This window comes from Oncorhynchus kisutch, linkage group LG10 (assembly GCF_002021735.2).
Source record: "Oncorhynchus kisutch isolate 150728-3 linkage group LG10, Okis_V2, whole genome shotgun sequence".
Taxonomy (NCBI): domain Eukaryota; kingdom Metazoa; phylum Chordata; class Actinopteri; order Salmoniformes; family Salmonidae; genus Oncorhynchus; species Oncorhynchus kisutch.
The window spans coordinates 18637147-18654067 of NC_034183.2; the positions used below are offsets into that span (position 1 = coordinate 18637147).

The window sequence follows — 16921 nt, forward strand, 5'->3', positions numbered from 1 at the left end:
TGTTTTGAAACAAATTAACAAATAAAACAATTGTAAAACATCTGTGCTGTCTCAGTTTGGTTTGTTTTTGCTCTTGAAATGAGGTGATGTTCTATGGGCAAATACACAAATGTATACCCCAAAACATGGGGCACACACATCCTACAGTATGTTGCAAATCCAAACAATCTTCTCTCAATTACTATGCATCCCAAGGTGTATTCAATTGATCTAATTTAACAATGTAGGTGACTGCTGAAATAAAAAAATATGATTTTTAAACCAATAAGGTGTCAAATATCATTTATTTAGAAAAACACACATGTAGGATTTCAATTTGAGACAGTTTGCTACAGCAGGAAAATAATCCTGCAACAACAGGAAATGTGAATTATTGTGTGGATTATATAATTAATGGACATTTTTGTAGGAGTTGATACATATTTCGAAAGGTAAATTACAAACGTCAGAAGCCTTTTTAAACCTCAAATACACTACAAGTTATGCATTTTCAGCATTACAGGAAATGCACTACTGTGTATATACAAAGTATGTGCATATCCCTTCAAATGAGTGGATTCAGCTATTTCAGCCACACCCGTTGCTGACAGATGTATAAAATCGAGAACACAGCCATGCAAGCACCATAGACAGACATTGGCAGTAGAATGGCTTTACTGAAGAGCTCAGTGACTTTCAACGTGGCACCGTCATAGGATTCCAACAAGTCAGTTTGTCAAATTTCTGCCCTGATAGAGTTGCCCTGGTCAACTATAAGTACTGTTATTGTGAAGTGGAAACGTCTAGGAGCAACAACGTCTCAGTCGCAAAGTGATAGGTCACACAAGCTCACAGAACGGGACCACCGAGTGCTGAAGCGCCTAGTGCGTAAAAATGCAACATTCACTACCGAATTCCAAACTGCCTCTGGAAGCAATGTCAGCACAAGAACTGTTAGTCGGGAGCTGCACAAAGTGGGTTTCCATGGCCGAGCAACCGCACACAAGCCTAAGATCACCATGCGCAATGCCAAGCGTCGCCTGGAGTGGTGTAAAGCTCGCCGCCATTGGACTCTGGAGCAGTGGAAACACATTTTCTGGAGTGATGAGTCACATGTCACCATCTGGTAGCCCAGTAGTTGAATCAGGGTTTGGCGGATGCCAGGAGAACGCTACCTGCCCAAATGCACAGTGCCAACTGTAAGGTTTGGTGGAGGAGGAATAATGGTCTGGGGCTGTTTTTCATGGTTCGGGCTAGGCCCCTTAGTTCCAGTAAATGGAAATCTTAACGCTACAGCATACAATTACATTTTAGATGATTCTGTCCTTCTGACTTTTTGGCAATAGTTTGGGGAAGGCCCTTTCTTGTTTCAGCATGACAATGCCTCCGTGCATGGAGCGAGGTCCATACAGAAATGGTTTGTCGAGATCGGTGTGGAAGAACTTGACTGGCAATGTTGCAACATCTAATGAAAAGCCTTCCCAGAAGAGTGGAAGCTGTTATAGCAGCAACGGGGGAACAAACTCTATATTAATGCCCATGATTTTGGAATGAAATGTTCAACAAGCAGGAGTCATGTAGTGTATCTCCTGCAACAGGGTGATCAAATTAAGATCGTACATCTGTATGCCATCCTCACAAACCACTCCCATATCATCCAACCATCATTTGAACAGGTACACCTCAGTCTAGGATTCTGCTGTCCAAGGTGCTGAACTACCAGGGCTAAATCATGGGTTAAACTATGACCCTATAGACAGGCCCTATTTGCAATGTTTTTACTGCTGTAGGAAATATATTATTCTTGTAGTTGTGGAGGGACCTACACACATTATCAATCCCATTTCCATCTATTTGGATGAATCAATTTCAGTAATATTCTTCGGAGCATCATCGCTCTGTGTTTGGCCTGCTAGTGTGACATTTTCACCTAAAGTTCCCCTCCTGTCCACTGGGGGAGCTGTGCTACGGTGACTAGCTCCAGAAGTGATGAGACGGCCAATGCCTCGGCCCTGAGACATGGCGTAGGAGGAGCGGCGGTGGGAGTCTCCTCTCCTGAAGCCAGACTTCTGCAGCTCTACAGGCCCGTGTTTGGTGATGTGAACCTGGTGGAAATCAGAGAACAGGTCAAACATGACTTCTCTCCACTGTGGGTAATGTAACATGGCCATCCCACATGCACGCGCGCGGCAGTCTCACCCTATGTTTGTCTGGGTTAGTGAGGATGATGTTGAGGGTGTGGATGGTAAAGGAGGGTAGGACAGCAGTCCAGGCTGTCAGCAGGGCTGTGAACCACACCACCGGGTTGGGGAAGGCATTCTGAGACACACCTGATCAGACCACAGTCAAACATACCCAACCACCTCAATATTACCACACACATAGTCAGTTCAAGACAGTATAAAATATCAATGTTAAGACAGTGGTAGAAGTGAGGTGTGTACCAGGGAAGTAGTAGTCTACTGGGGACTTCTCAAATAGCTTGGGACTGTGAGTGATAGGCGTACACACAAAGAACAGGCCAAAGCTGACACACATCGCAGCCACACTCCACTTAGTCCAGTGTCTGGTCAGGAGAATGATCTGAGACACACAAACCAACACACAATGTCCATGTCAATACATGTATCATAATCATCAACGATAATCAGCAGTGATGTGCAACTCCATAGAACTGTTTACGTCCGTTCCATGACCTCCAACCCTTTTTACCTCAATGGTGGCTGAGAACAACAATGCTATGCTGACAGTGACGGCCATGGTCTGGTAGTCCAGGGCAGAGTTGTAGAAGACCCCCAGGGGCATAAAGAAGAGAACCAGAGAGGTGTAGAAGGCATGGAGCAGGGTGGCAGCCAGCAGCCAGGTGTTGAACAGCTCCTGTCTCTGGCCAACCTTGTAGAGCTCTGGCCAGCTCAGACTGCACTCTGCACTCACATCCTATAGGAGAGAGGAGATCAAACAACAGTATGGTAAGGGTCAGGAGTGTGTCGATGGCCACATGGAGTAAAACAGAAACTCTGGGCCCCTTGGGATTTCACACCTCGTTACAAAGATGCCTTTGTCTTTTCTCTTACCTGCTCAAAAATGCCCAGGCATTCTACTGGCATTGCAGTGTAGAACACAGTGTACAGGAAGATGAACCAATTCTCATACAGAGACTGGAAGAAAACAGCACAGAAAATGGCTAAAACATTGGGATCTTTTAAAAAAGGTTGCAGTTCCATTATATGATTTGGGGGGTATTTGTTTGGGGGGGGGGGGGTTACAGGTATTTACATTCATATAATTTCATAATCCATATATTTTCTATTCATTATTTATACATTGTACCTGTGGGCTGCCACTCCAAAGAAGAAGAAAAAAAGAAGAGAACATAAAATAAAACATTACAAAGTATCATATTTTTTGTTTAATTAATAATAAATTAAGTATAAACAGGAAAATCAAACAAAAGAAGAAGAGGACCTCCCATTCCCCCAACCCATTCCCCCAACCCATTCCCCCAACCAATTCCCCCAACCCCAGCCAACAGCCAGCTGTAACAGTCTCTGATTGATTGAGAGATTCAAGGAGCTATCATCGTTATGTAACATAATAGATGCAAAGCATGAATATTTACATTCAAGCACTTCTAAATGAATTTTGTAACTTTGCCCCAGAAGCATTCAACTGCAGGGCACTCCCACATCATAGGAAGGAAAGTGCCTACCTGATTTAGGGGACACAGTGAAGAGGTGGGAGTTGGGGCCAATATAATCGTAAAATGTTTCCTTGGTGTTACAGTCTGTGAACAAACTTAAAATGTATAAATTGATTTAGATTACTGGATGCCAATGTCATATTTTTCCATATTCTGTTCCAGTTAAACAGTCGTTCAGATTCAGTCAGATTTGAGGACCATACTTTTTAATGGCTGGCTCAGAATATGAGCTTTCTAAAAGTTGATAATTTATTTATAAATTCCATAATTGGGAGTTGAGTTTCCCGAGGGACTCCATAGGCCAGGATAGCTGACGTAAGTTGTAAATATTGAAAAAAGGAGTTGCCTGGTAATGTGTATGTATCTTTTAAATCTTGGAATGTTCTCAAACCATTACTGTCCATGATATCGCCAAGGATACGGTTTCCACATTTGGACTGTTGGTTGGGATGTAAAAGGCCTCCCTCCATATTGCAAGGCATTAATGTGAAGTATTGGAGTATGGGCCATTTTGATTACCTTGATTACCAGTTACATTGCTTTTCAATAGCCAGAAGGGGAAGCCATGGGAAGCATTGAACTACAGAAATTCAGCCAGGGCAAAAAATTCATTTCAATCATATTTATTCTGCTGGTTAAAGCAACTGGAATGGGGGGGGGGGGGGGGGGGGTTATATCCTTCCTGTTTGGCCCTGTCCGGGGGTGTCCTCGGATGGGGCCACAGTGTCTCCTGACCCCTCCTGTCTCAGCCTCCAGTATTTATGCGGCAGTAGTTTATGTGTCGGGGGGCTAGGGTCAGTTTATTATATCTGGAGTACTTCTCCTATCCTATTTGGTGTCATGTGTGAATTTAAGTGTGCTCTCTCTAATTCTCTCTTTCTCTCTTTCTTTCTCTCTCTCGGAGGACCTGAGCCCTAGGACCATGCCTCAGGACTACCTGACATGATGACTCCTTGCTGTCCCCAGTCCACCTGGCCGTGCTGCTGCTCCAGTTTCAACTGTTCTGCCTTATTATTATTGGACCATGCTGGTCATTTATGAACATTTGAACATCTTGGCCATGTTCTGTTATAATCTCCACCCGACACAGCCAGAAGAGGACGGGCCACCCCACATAGCCTGGTTCCTCTCTAGGTTTCTTCCTAGGTTTTGGCCTTTCTAGGGAGTTTTCCCTAGCCACCGTGCTTCTACACCTGCATTGCTTGCTGTTTGGGGTTTTAGGCTTTCTGTACAGCACTTTGAGATATCAGCTGATGTACGAAGGGCTATATAAATACATTTGATTTGATTTGAATGTTATTCCATCTACTGAGGTTGGATTGAATTGATTTGAGCGTTCTGTTAAGGTTTCTGACAATGGTTTAATCCAAGGAAGGAAAAATATCTACTCCCAAATATTTAAAATGGGAAACGACTGGGATTCCGTGAGTAGAGACCAGTGGCAGTCGGTGCCGTTTAAGAAGAGGGAGAATTATAATTTGTTTAATGAACATGGACTTATTTCTATTAGAGCATATTGCATGACTGTCATTCATATTCCATTCACCCAGCTCAATGTAACATCGATAGGTTTAGGCTACTACATCAGTCTAAAATGTTCTCTGTACCCATCATGAGGTTGCTATAATCTAGCCAATGAATGAAAGACTACAACGTAGGTGCACAGGTCGAGAGAATTTTGAGTAATCAAGGTGACAGACAGTGATACATTCAATACCGCCTTGCACTCTTAACTGCATCTAGCTGATCTAGGGTGTAACCATTAGTCCAATAGTTGCAAACAATAGTTTCTATTGGACAAATTCATGTATGTTAATCCCCGTTATCCCCAAATGCATGTACGTTTAAGCTCCTTCGTTTTGTTAACGTTGAGGGAGAGGTTATTTTCTTGGCACCACTCCACCGGGGCCCTCACCTCCTCCCTGTAGGCTGTCTCGTCATTGTTGGTAATCAGGCCTACAACTGTTGTGTCGTCTGCAAACTTGATGATTGAGTTGGAGGCATGCGTGGCCACGCAATCGTGGGTGAACACGGAGTACAGGAGAGGCCCGAGCACGCACCCTTGTGGGGCCCCTGTGTTGAGGATCAGCGAAGTGAAGGTGCTGTTTTCTACCTTCACCACCTGGTGTTGAAGGCTGAGCTATAGTCAATGAACAGCATTCTTACATAGGTATTCTTCTTGTCCAGATGGGATAGGGCAGTGTGCAGTGAGATGGTGATCACATTGTCTGTGGGGTGGTATGCAAATTGAAGTGGGTCTAGGGTATCAGGTAAGGGAGAGGTGATATGCTTCCTTAATTACCCTCTCAAAGCACTTCATAATGACAGAAGTGAGTGCTATGGGGCGATAGTCATTTAGTCCAGTTACCTTTACTTTCTCGGCTACAGGAACAATGGTGGCCATCTTGAAGCAAGTGGGGACAGCAGACTGGAATAGAGAGAGAATGAATATGTCCGTAAACACTCCAGCCAGCTGGTCTGCGCATGCTCTGAGGAAGTGGCTAGGGATAATGTCTGGGCCGTTAACCCAGCCTTGCGAGGGTTAACACGTTTAAATGTCTTACACTCATCAGCCACAGAGAACAAGAGCCCACAGTCCTTGGGTGCGGGGCATGTGTGGCACTATGTTATCCTTAAAGTGGACGAAGAAGGTGTTTAGCTTGTCCGGGAGCAAGATGTCGCTGTCCGTGACATGGCTGGTTTTCCCTTTGTAATCTGTGATTGTCTGTAGACCCTGCCACATACGTCTTCGGCAACTCCACTTCGTCTCTGTACTGAAGTTTTTCCAGTTTGATTACCTTATAGAGGGAATAACTACACTGTTTGAATTCAACCATATTCCCAGTCACCTTGCCATAGTTAAATGCAGTGGTTCGCGCTTTCAGTTTTGTGCGAATGCTGCCATCTATCCATGGTTTACGATTTGGGTAGGTTTTAATAGTCACAGTGGAAAATGATCAAGTCAGTCACCGTGTCAGTATATATGTTGATGTTATTCTCAGAGGCTACCCGAAACACTTCCCTGTCAGCGTGATCAAAACAATCTTGAAGCATGGATTCTGATTTGTCAGACCAGCGTTGAATAGACCTAAGCATGGGTACTTCCTGTTTGAGTTTTGTGCCTATAGGAAGGGATGAGCAAAATGGAGTCATGATCTGATTTGCTGAAGGGAGGGTGGGGGAGGGCCTTGTAGGTAGTGGTCAAGTGCTTTAGCAGCGCAAGTACTACAGTAAAATTGTTGATAGAACTTCGGTAGCGTTTTCCTCAAATTTGCTTTGTTAAAATTCCCAGCTACAATAAATGCGGCCTCAGGATATGTGGTTTCCAGTTTGCACAAAGTCCAGTGTAGTTCTTTGAGGGCTGTCGTGTTATCGACTTGAGGGGGAATCTAACCGGCTGTGACTATAACTGAAGAGAATTCCCTTGGGAGGTAATACGGTCAGCATTTGATTGTGAGGTATTCTAGGTCGGGTGAACAAAAGAACTTGAGTTTCTGTACGTTATCACAATCACACCATGAGTGGTTAATCATGAAACATACAGCCCAGCCTTTCTTCTTCCAGGAGAGTTCTTTATTCCTGTCTGCGTGATGTACTGAGAACCCAGCTGGATGTATGGACAGGGACAGTATATCCGGAGAGAGCCATGATTCTGTGAAACAGAGTATGTCACAGTCTCTGACGTCTCTCTGGAAGGAGATTCTAGCCTTGAGCTCGTCTACTTTATTGTCTGGAGACTGAACATTAGCGAGTAATATACTTGGAAGCGGTGGATGGTGTGCACGCCTCCTGAGTCAGACTAGAAGTACACTCAGAATACCTCTTCTCCACCAGTGGCGTCTTGGAGCAGCCTCTGGGATAAGTTAAATTGCCATGGATTGTTCGAACAAAGGATCCAATTCGGGAAAGTCGTATTCCTGGTCGTAATGCAGGTGAGTTACCGCCGCTCTGATATCCAAAAGTTATTTCCGGCTGTATCTAATAACACAAAAACCTTTCTGGGGTAATTATGTAAGAAATAATACACCCCCCAAAAAATATGCAAAGTTGCTTAGGAGCTGGAAGCAGAGCTACCATGTTTGTCGGTGCCACCTTTTTCTAGTGTTGGATAGCCATAGCCAGCTAGCTAACATAGCATCCCTCTATGTTTGAACCGGGTGTTTGAGTAGGCTAAACTAACTAGCTGCATTAGCTAAGTGAAAGTGAAAGTGAAAAATGTTTTACTAAATATAGCTTGCTCTCTCTCTCTTTCTCTCTTTTTTTGCTTCTCCTTAAAACTTTGGAAGAAATTAAATTGTTCAAAACTTTCTCTCTCTTTGAGGCAACTACTACTACTACTTTATTTGCTGCAGTGCTAGCTAGCGGTAGCTTATGCTTTCAGTACTAGATAAAATTATCTGATCCTTTGATAGGGTGGACGACATGTCAGTTCATGCTGCAAGAGCTCTGATAGGTTGGAGGACGTCCTCCAGAAGTTGTCATAATTACTGTGTAAGTCTATGGAAGGGGGTGAGAACCATGAGCCGCCTAGGTTTTATATTGAAGTCAATGTATCTAGAGGAGGACAGAAGCTAGCTGTCCTCTGGCTACGTCATGGTGCTACCCTACAGAGTGCTGCTGAGGCTAATGTAGATCTTGCAAAACAGTGTTTTAATCAATTATTTGGTGACGTGAATATATTTACTATATTTTTATCTAAAAGGGCTAACTTTAATGTTACACTATTTTTATGTTCATGAAATTCACTGAGGATGGTCCTCCCCTTCCTCCTCTGAGGAGCCTCCACTGGTAGAGATGGAGTCTTCCATCAGGCAGTAGGGCTGATTTGGTTAGATCAATTTTAAAACTTGAGATTACGGTGAATTTATCTATGATCTTCAATGCGTTTGGGAGTGATTGATATACATTGTCTAGATATGGTAAAGTATCATTTGCATATAATGAGATTAAATGATCAGTAGATTTGAGGGACATTTTTATTATTTCCTTTGATTGATGAATTGCGTATGTTCCATTGAGAATAAAATGATCAAAGGAGAAACTGGATTGCCTTTCTGCTGCTTTTAGTAATTCTGAACTGAGAGGACCAGATATTACCTGTTAAAACTTTGGCTATGTGATTGGCATATAGCATTTTAATTATATTAATTAAATTGGAACCAATTCCCATATGTTCCAAGACAGACCAGAGTATTGACCAATCTAGTCTATCAAAAAAAATCTGCATCGAGAGATAAAACAGGTCAAGGAGCGGTTTTTCTGATGAAGCATTTTAGATACAGTATGTAGTAATTGACGGCGGTTATCCAGGGATAATTTATTTTGTTAGTGTGGACCAATTTTGGTAAGTACGTCTCAAGATGGGATGACAACATTTTAGAAAACAGTTTAATATCTGTGTTTATCAAAGATTTGGGGCCATAGTGTCGAACACTGGGTGGCATCCTTACCTTTGTTTTATTAAGGGAAAATTAGTGCTGTATTCACATCTCAAATTAGCCTTTGTGAACGGCTGTGTTAATAATTTTGAGCAATAGTGGACCTAATTGATTTCAACAATTTAAGTAGAGCTCAGACGCAACACCGTCCCATACAGGCGATTTGCCTTTATTCATTCACACCAATGTTCCTCATTATTTTAGAAAGGACTTAGTCAGGCCTGGTGTGGATTTACAATCAGAGACTTTGCTGTCCTTAAGCCATTTTGCCACAACTTTGTAAGTATGCTTGGGGTCATTGTCCATTTGGAAGACCCATTTGCGACCAAGCTTAAACCTTCCTGACTGATGTCTTGAGAATATATCCTTATCATTTTCCTCCCTCATAATGCCATCTATTTTGTGAAGTGCACCAGTCCCTCCTGCAGCAAAGCAACCCCACAACATGATGCTGGCACCCCTGTGCTTCACAGTTGAGATGGTGTTCTTCGGTTTGCAAGCCTCCCCATTTTCCTCCAAACATAACGATATTCATTATGGTCAAACAGTTCTACTTTTGTTTCATCAGACGAGAGGACATTTCTTCAAAAAGTCTGATCTTTGTCCCCATGTGCAGTTGCAAACCGTAGTCTGGCTTTTTTATGGTGGTTTTGGAGCAGTGGCTTCTTCCTTGCTGAGCAGCCTTTCAGGATATGTCGATATAAGACTCATTTTACTGTGGAATATTTTTGTACCCGTTTCCTCCAGCATCTTCACAAGGTCCTTTGCTGTTTTTCTCAGATTGATTTGCACTTTTCGCATCAAAGTAAGTTCATCTCTAGGAGACAGAACGTGTCTCCTTCCTGATCGGTATGACGGCTGTGTGGTCCCATGGTGTTTATACTTGCGTACTATTGTTTGTACAGATGAACGTGGTACCTTCAGGCGTTTGGAAATTGCTCCCAAGGATGAACCAGACTTGTGGAGGTCTACAATATTTGATTTCTTTTGATTTTCCCATGATGTCAAGCAAAGAGGCACTGAGTTTGAAGGTAGGCCTTGAAATACATCCACAGGTACACCTCCAATTGTCTCAAATGATGTCAATTAGCCTATCAGAAGCTTCTAAAGCCGTGACATCATTTTCTGGAATTTTCCAAGCTGTTTAAAGGCACAGTCAACTTAGTGTATGTAAACTTCTGACACACTGGAATTGTGATACAGTGAATTATAAGTGAAATAATGTCTGTAAACAATTGTTGAAAAAATGACTTGTGTCATGGACAAAATAGATGTCCTAACCGACTTGACAAAACTATAGTTTGTTTAACAAGAAATTCGTGGAGGGGTTGAAAAATGAGTTTTAATGACTCCAACCTAAGTGTATGTAAACTTCTGACTTCAACTGTACAGTATCAGTCAAAAGTTCAGACACACCTACTCATTCAAGGGTTTTTCTTTAATTTTATGATTTTTTACATTGTAGACATCAAAACTATTAAATAACACATATGGAATCATATAGTAACCAAAAATGTGTTTCTATATTGTTTTACTGTTGGAAAAGCATTCCAGGTTGAGAGAATGCCAAGAGTGTGCAAAGCTGTTATCAAGGCAAAAGGTGACTTCTGTAAAGAATCTGAAATATAACATATATATATTTTTTTTTGGTTACTATATGATTCCATATGATGTCTCCACTACTATTCTACAATGTAGAAGATAGTAAATATAAAGAATTACCCTTGAATGAGTAGGTGTGTCAAAACTTTTGACTGGCACTGTAAGTAAATCAGTCAATTGAAATAAATTCAATAGACCCTCATCTCTGGATTTCACATGACTGGGCAGGGGTGCAGCCATGGGTAGGCCTGGGAGGGTGTAGGCCCACCCATTTGGGAGCCAGGCCCACCCACTGGGGAGCCAGGCCCAGCCAATAAAAATATTTTTTACCCATTAAAGGGCTTCATTACAAACAATATAGACATAAAGATTGTGGTGGCTGCTCAGTGTGGCATTTGACATTATTGATCATAGTCTACTGCTGGGAAAAAACGTATGCGGATGACTCAACACTATACACGTCAGTTACTACAGCGACTGAAATGACTGAATCACTTAACAAAGAGCTACAGTTAGTTTCAGAATGGGTAGCAAAGAAAAGGGTTGTCCTAAGTATTTAAAAAACAAAAAGCATTGTATTTGGGACAAATAATTCACTAAACCCTAAACCTCAACTAAATCTTGTAATGAATCATGTGGAAATTGAGCAAGTTGAGGTGACTAAACTGCTTGGAGTATCCCTGGATTGTAAACTGTCATGGTCAAAACATATTGATACAACAGCAGTGTAGATAGGGAGAAGTATGTCCATGATAAAGCGCTGGTCTATCTTTTTAACAACACTATCAACAAGGCAGGTCATACAGGCCCTAGTTTTGTCGCACGTGGACTACTGTTCAGTCATGTGGCCAGGTGCCACAAAGAGGGACTTAGGAAAATTGAAATTGGCTCCGAACAGGGCAGCTCAGCTGGGTCTTAGATGTACACAGAGAGCTAACATTAATATTATGCATGTCAATCTCTCCTGGCTCAAAGTGGAGGAGAGATTGACTTCATCACTACTTGTATTTCTGAGAGGTATTGACATGTTGTGATTCACTGAGCTGTCTGTTTGCACTACTGGCACACAGCTTGGACACCCATGCATACCCCACAAGACATGCCACCAGAGGTCTCTAAAACAGTCCACAAGTCCAGAACAGACTATGGGAGGCACATAGTACTACATAGAGCCATGACTACATGCAACTCTATTCCACATCAAGTGACTCATGCAAGCAGTAAAATTAGATTTAAAAAAACAGATCAAATACACCTTATAGAGCAGCAGGGACTGTGAATTAACACAAACATAGGCACAGACACATGCATACACACACACACGATAACATAGGCACTATACACACACGTCACATGGATTTTGTGTTCTAGATACGTGGTAGTGGAGTTGGGGCCTGAGGACACACACTTAATATGTTGTGAAATCTGTTGTGAATGTATTGTAATGTAATGTTTTTAAAATTGTAAAACTGTGTCACGACTTCTGCCGAAGTCGTTGCCTCTCCTTGTTCGGGCGGTGCTCGGCGGTCGACGTCACCGGTCTTCTAGCCATCATTGATCCATTTTTCATTTTCCATTGGTTTTGTCTTGTCTTCCCACACACCTGTTTTCAATCCCATTCATTACCTGTTGTGTATTTAACCCTCTGTTTCCCCTCATGTCTTTGTCAGAGATGGTTTATTGTCAGTGTTGTGTTTATTATATAGGTGCGCGAAGGGTCCTCGTACCCATGTTTGTTTATATATATATTTTTTGTGTGTTATGGAGCATGTTACGTGGACATTCATTAAAAGACTCCATTTTACACTCTGTTTGACTCTCCTGCGCCTGACTTCCCTGCCACCTATACACACGACTCTGACAAACTGCCTTAATTTTGCTGGACCTCAGGAAGAGTAGCTGATCCCTTGGCAGCAGCTAATGAGGATCGATAATAAATACAAATACAAATAATTTGTCCTGGCTATCTCAGATAATCCCGCAGGGAAAGAAGCCGGATGTGGAGGTCTTGGGCTGGCGTGGTTACACATGGTCTGCGGCTGTGAGGCCAGTTGGACATACTGCCAAATTCTCTAAAACAATGTTGGAAGCGGCTTATGGTAGAGAGATTAACATTAAATTCTCTGGCAACAGCTCTGGTGTACATTCCTGGAGTCAACATGTCAACTGTGTGCTCCCTCAAAATTGAGACATGTGGGCCTCCCGAGTGGTCTAGGGCACTGCATCGCAGAGCTAGCTGTGCCACCAGAGACTCTGGGTTTGCGCCCAGGCCCTGTCGCATCCGGCGGCAACCGGGAGGTCCGTGGTGCGACGCACAATTGCCCTAGCATCATCCGGGTTAGGGAGGGCTTGGCCGGTAGGGATATCCTTGTCTCATCGCGCACCAGTGACTCCTGTGGTGGGCCGGGCGCAGTGCGCGCTTGCCAAGGTAGCCAGGTGCACAGTGTTTCCTCCGACACATTGGTGCGGCTGGCTTCCGGGTTGAATGCGCGCTGTGTTAAGAAGCAGTGCGACTTGGTTGGGTTGTGTTTCGGAGGACGCATGGCTTTCGACCTTCGTCTCTCCCGAGCCCGTACGGGAGTTGTAGCGATGAGACAAGATAGTAATTACTAACAATTGGATACCACACAATTGTGGATAAAAGGGGCTAAAAGGCACATTAAGAGTGGCCTTTTATTGTCCCCAGCACAAGGTACACCTGTGTAATTATCAGCTGTTTAATCAGGCAATTTTCTTCCATTATGGATCCATTTAAGGAAAGTGATTCTGCCTTCCTTTTCTTATGTTTCATTATGATTATACCTTTATATAATGGCTCTCTATTTTAATGTTTTTTTTTGCAGTGGTGTAAAGTACTTAAATAAAAACACTCTAAAGTACTACTTATGAATTTTTTAAGGGTATCTGTACTTAACTTGACTATTTATATTTTTTACAATTCGTACTTTTACTTCACTACATTCCTAAAGAAAATAATGTACTTTTTACTCCATACATTTTCCTTCACACCCAAAAGTACTTGTTACATTGAATGCTTAGCAGGACAGGAAAATGGTCCAATTCACACACATCCCTGGTCATCCCTACTACCTCTGATCTGGCGGACGCACTAAACACACATGCTTCGTTTATAAATGATGTCTGAGTGTTGGAGTGTGTTCCTCTAGCCGTAAACTAAAAAAACAGAAAATAGTGCTGTCTAGTTTGCTTAATATTAGGAATTTTAAATGATGTATACTTTTACTTTTGAGGAAGTATATTTTAGCAATTATATTTACTTTTGATAATTAAGTATATTTAAAACCAAATACTTTTAGACTTTTACTCAAGTAGTATTTTACTGGGTGACTAACACTTTTACTTGAGTCATTTTTTATTAAGGTATATTTACTTTAAGTCAAGTGTGACAATTGTATTCTTTTTCCACCACTGGTTCATTGCTAGGATATCAAGACAGCTGCAACATTTGATAGCAATATTCAGACCTTTCAAATTCCAAGAAATAATGGGTAGCGTTGCCATAAAAACACAAATGCATTATTAACGATGGAATTGTTATCTTTAGTGTTAATAAGCCCATGGATGTGAAACAAAAACAGGACCCACAGGGAAACCCACCCATTGGTTGTTCCCCACCCAGAACCCCCTCCCCGGTAAACCATTAGTATTATATGAATGATTCTGGTGCTAAACCAATGTGACCAGTGTTGCCATCTAACCTGGGCACTGAAGCCGTTGAAGAAGCCGAACCAAATGTGCACCAAAGCGAAGCTGCAGGTTTTGTACAGGAAGTAACGCAGAAAGACAGCAATTCGGCGGTACGACCAGCGTCCGTGGACCAATAGGAGCCTCTGTAGGAAACTGAACTTGGCCAGGGTATAGTCAGCATTCTGAACTGCCTGACCCCCCTCTACCCCAGCCAAACCTACCCCTATATGAGCCGCTACAGGAGGGAGGAGGAGAGAGAGAGAGAGAGAGAGAGAGAGAGAGAGAGAGAGAGAGAGAGAGAGAGAGAGTGAGTGAGTGAGAAAGGACATGTTAAATACACCCTGTCTTTGAACAGAAATCATAACATCATTTCACAGTCAACCTTTTTTTCCATCACACTCACTCTTGATCATGTTCACGTCGTTAGCGCCGTCACCTATTGCCATGATGATGGAGGTAGTGTTTTTCCTAACGAGTGTGACCACGTCAGCCTTCTGGCCGGGAGTCACACGGCAACAGAGCACTGACTGGCACAGCCCTGCCAGGGACATGAACCTGGCACCCCACTCTGGCCTGGCATCAAACTCTGCCTGAGAATGGACAAACCATGAACACTATTAACCTTTTGTGTGATGGTTTTCTGAATAAACAACACGATAAGGCAGCCTTTAGATAAAGGGAGTGTTTACTAGACTAGGAGCAAATGAATGATACAGAATTATGGATAATCACTAAGCTATAAGGTTTTCAGTCTTATGGTTTTAAAAGGGAGCGTATTAGCATTAACACCTTTACTACCGGTCAAATATTTAGAACTGTCATGCCCTGATCTGTTTCACCTGTCTTTGTGCTTGTCTCCACCCTCCTCCAGGTGTCGCCCATCTTCCCCAGTATCCCCTCTGTTGCAAGTTCGTTTTGTTCGTAGAACCTACCAGTGTTTTGTTTTCCTGCTCCCGCTTATTCCTTGCTACCGTTTTCACGTTTCCCGGTTCTGTCGTTCTGCCTGACCTGACCCCGAGCCTGCCTGTTGTCCTGTACCTTTGACCCACTACTCCGGATTACTGACCTCTGCCTGACCTGATCCTGAGTCTGCCTGCTGTTCCCCTGCTTTACACCCTCTCTGGATTACTGACCTCTGCCTGACCTGATCCTGAGTCTGCCTGCTGTTCCCCTGCTTTACACCCTCTCTGGATTACTGACCTCTGCCTGACCTGATCCTGAGTCTGCCTGCTGTTCCCCTGCTTTACACCCTCTCTGGATTATTGACCCCTGCCTGCCTTGACCTGTCTTTTGCCTGCCCCTGTTTACAGAATAAACTTTAGTTTCTTCAACACTGTCTGCACCTGGGTCATTCCTTAAAAGGTGCGAAGAACAACATTCAAGGGTTTTTCTTAATTTTTACTATTTTCTATATTGTAGAATAATAGTGAAGACATCAAAACTATGAAATAACACATATGGAATCATGTAGTAAACAAAAAAAAGTATTATTATATAAAATATTGATGACAGCTTTGTAAACTCATGACATTCTCTCAACCAGCTTCATGAGGTAGCCACCTGGAATGCATTTCAATTAACAGGTGTGCCTTGTTAAAAGTTAATTTGTGGAATTTCTTTCCTTCTTAATGCGTTTGAGCCAATCAGTTGTGTTGTGACAAGGTGGGGGGATATAGAAGATAGCCCTATTTTGCAAAAGACCAAGTCCATATTATGGCAAGAACAGCTCAAATAAGCAAATAGAAACGACAGTCCATCATTACTTAAAACATAAAGGTCAGTCAATACAGAACATTTCAAGAACATTCAAAGTTCCTTCAAGTGCAGTCGCAAAACCCATCAAGAACTATGATGAAACTGGCTCTCATGAGGTCCGCCACAGGAATGGAAGACCCAGAGTTACCTCTGCTGCAGAGGATAAGTTCATTAGAGTTACCAGCCTCAGAAATTGCAGCCCAAATAAATGCTTTACGGAGGTCAAGTAAGAGACACATCTCAACGTCAACTGTTCAGAGGAGACTGTGTGAATCAGGCCTTCATGGTCGAATTGCTGCAAAGAAACCACTACTAAAGGACACCAATAATAAGAAGAGACTTGCTTGGGCCAAAAAACATTAGCAATGAACATTAGACCGGTGGAAATGTGTCCTTTGGTCTGGAGTGCAAATTGGAGATTTTTGGTTCCAACCGCCGTGTCTTTGTGTAGGTGAATGGATGATCTTCTGTATGTGTGGTTCCCACCGTAAATTATGGCGGAGGAGGTGTGATGGTGAAGGGGGTGCTTTGCTGGTGACACTGTCAGTGATTTTTTTAAATTCAAGGTACACTTAACCAACACAGCATTCTGCAGCGATATGCCATCCCATTTGGTTTCTGCCTAATGGGACTATAATTTGTTTTTCAACAGGACAATGACCCAACACACCTCCAGGCTGTGTATGGGCTATTTGACCAAGGAGAGTGATGGAGTGCTGCATCAGATGACCTGGCCTCC

At 42.7% G+C, this 16921-nt stretch overlaps 1 protein-coding gene across 2 annotated transcripts in view; it reads right to left on the reverse strand.

Annotated features, from left to right (window-relative positions):
• Positions 1-265: 265 nt before the first annotated feature.
• Positions 266-16921, reverse strand: part of atp8b3 (ATPase phospholipid transporting 8B3) — a 35807-nt gene continuing 19151 nt past the window's right edge. For both annotated transcript variants that reach the window (XM_031833247.1, XM_031833248.1), the window contains 7 exons: positions 14831-15017; positions 14439-14662; positions 3054-3137; positions 2692-2916; positions 2424-2562; positions 2179-2309; positions 266-2084 (listed from right to left, as the gene is read on the reverse strand). In XM_031833247.1, coding sequence (XP_031689107.1) covers positions 1830-2084; positions 2179-2309; positions 2424-2562; positions 2692-2916; positions 3054-3137; positions 14439-14662; positions 14831-15017 — 1245 coding nt within the window. In that variant the 3' untranslated portion in view covers positions 266-1829. The remainder of the gene's footprint in view (positions 2085-2178; positions 2310-2423; positions 2563-2691; positions 2917-3053; positions 3138-14438; positions 14663-14830; positions 15018-16921) is intronic.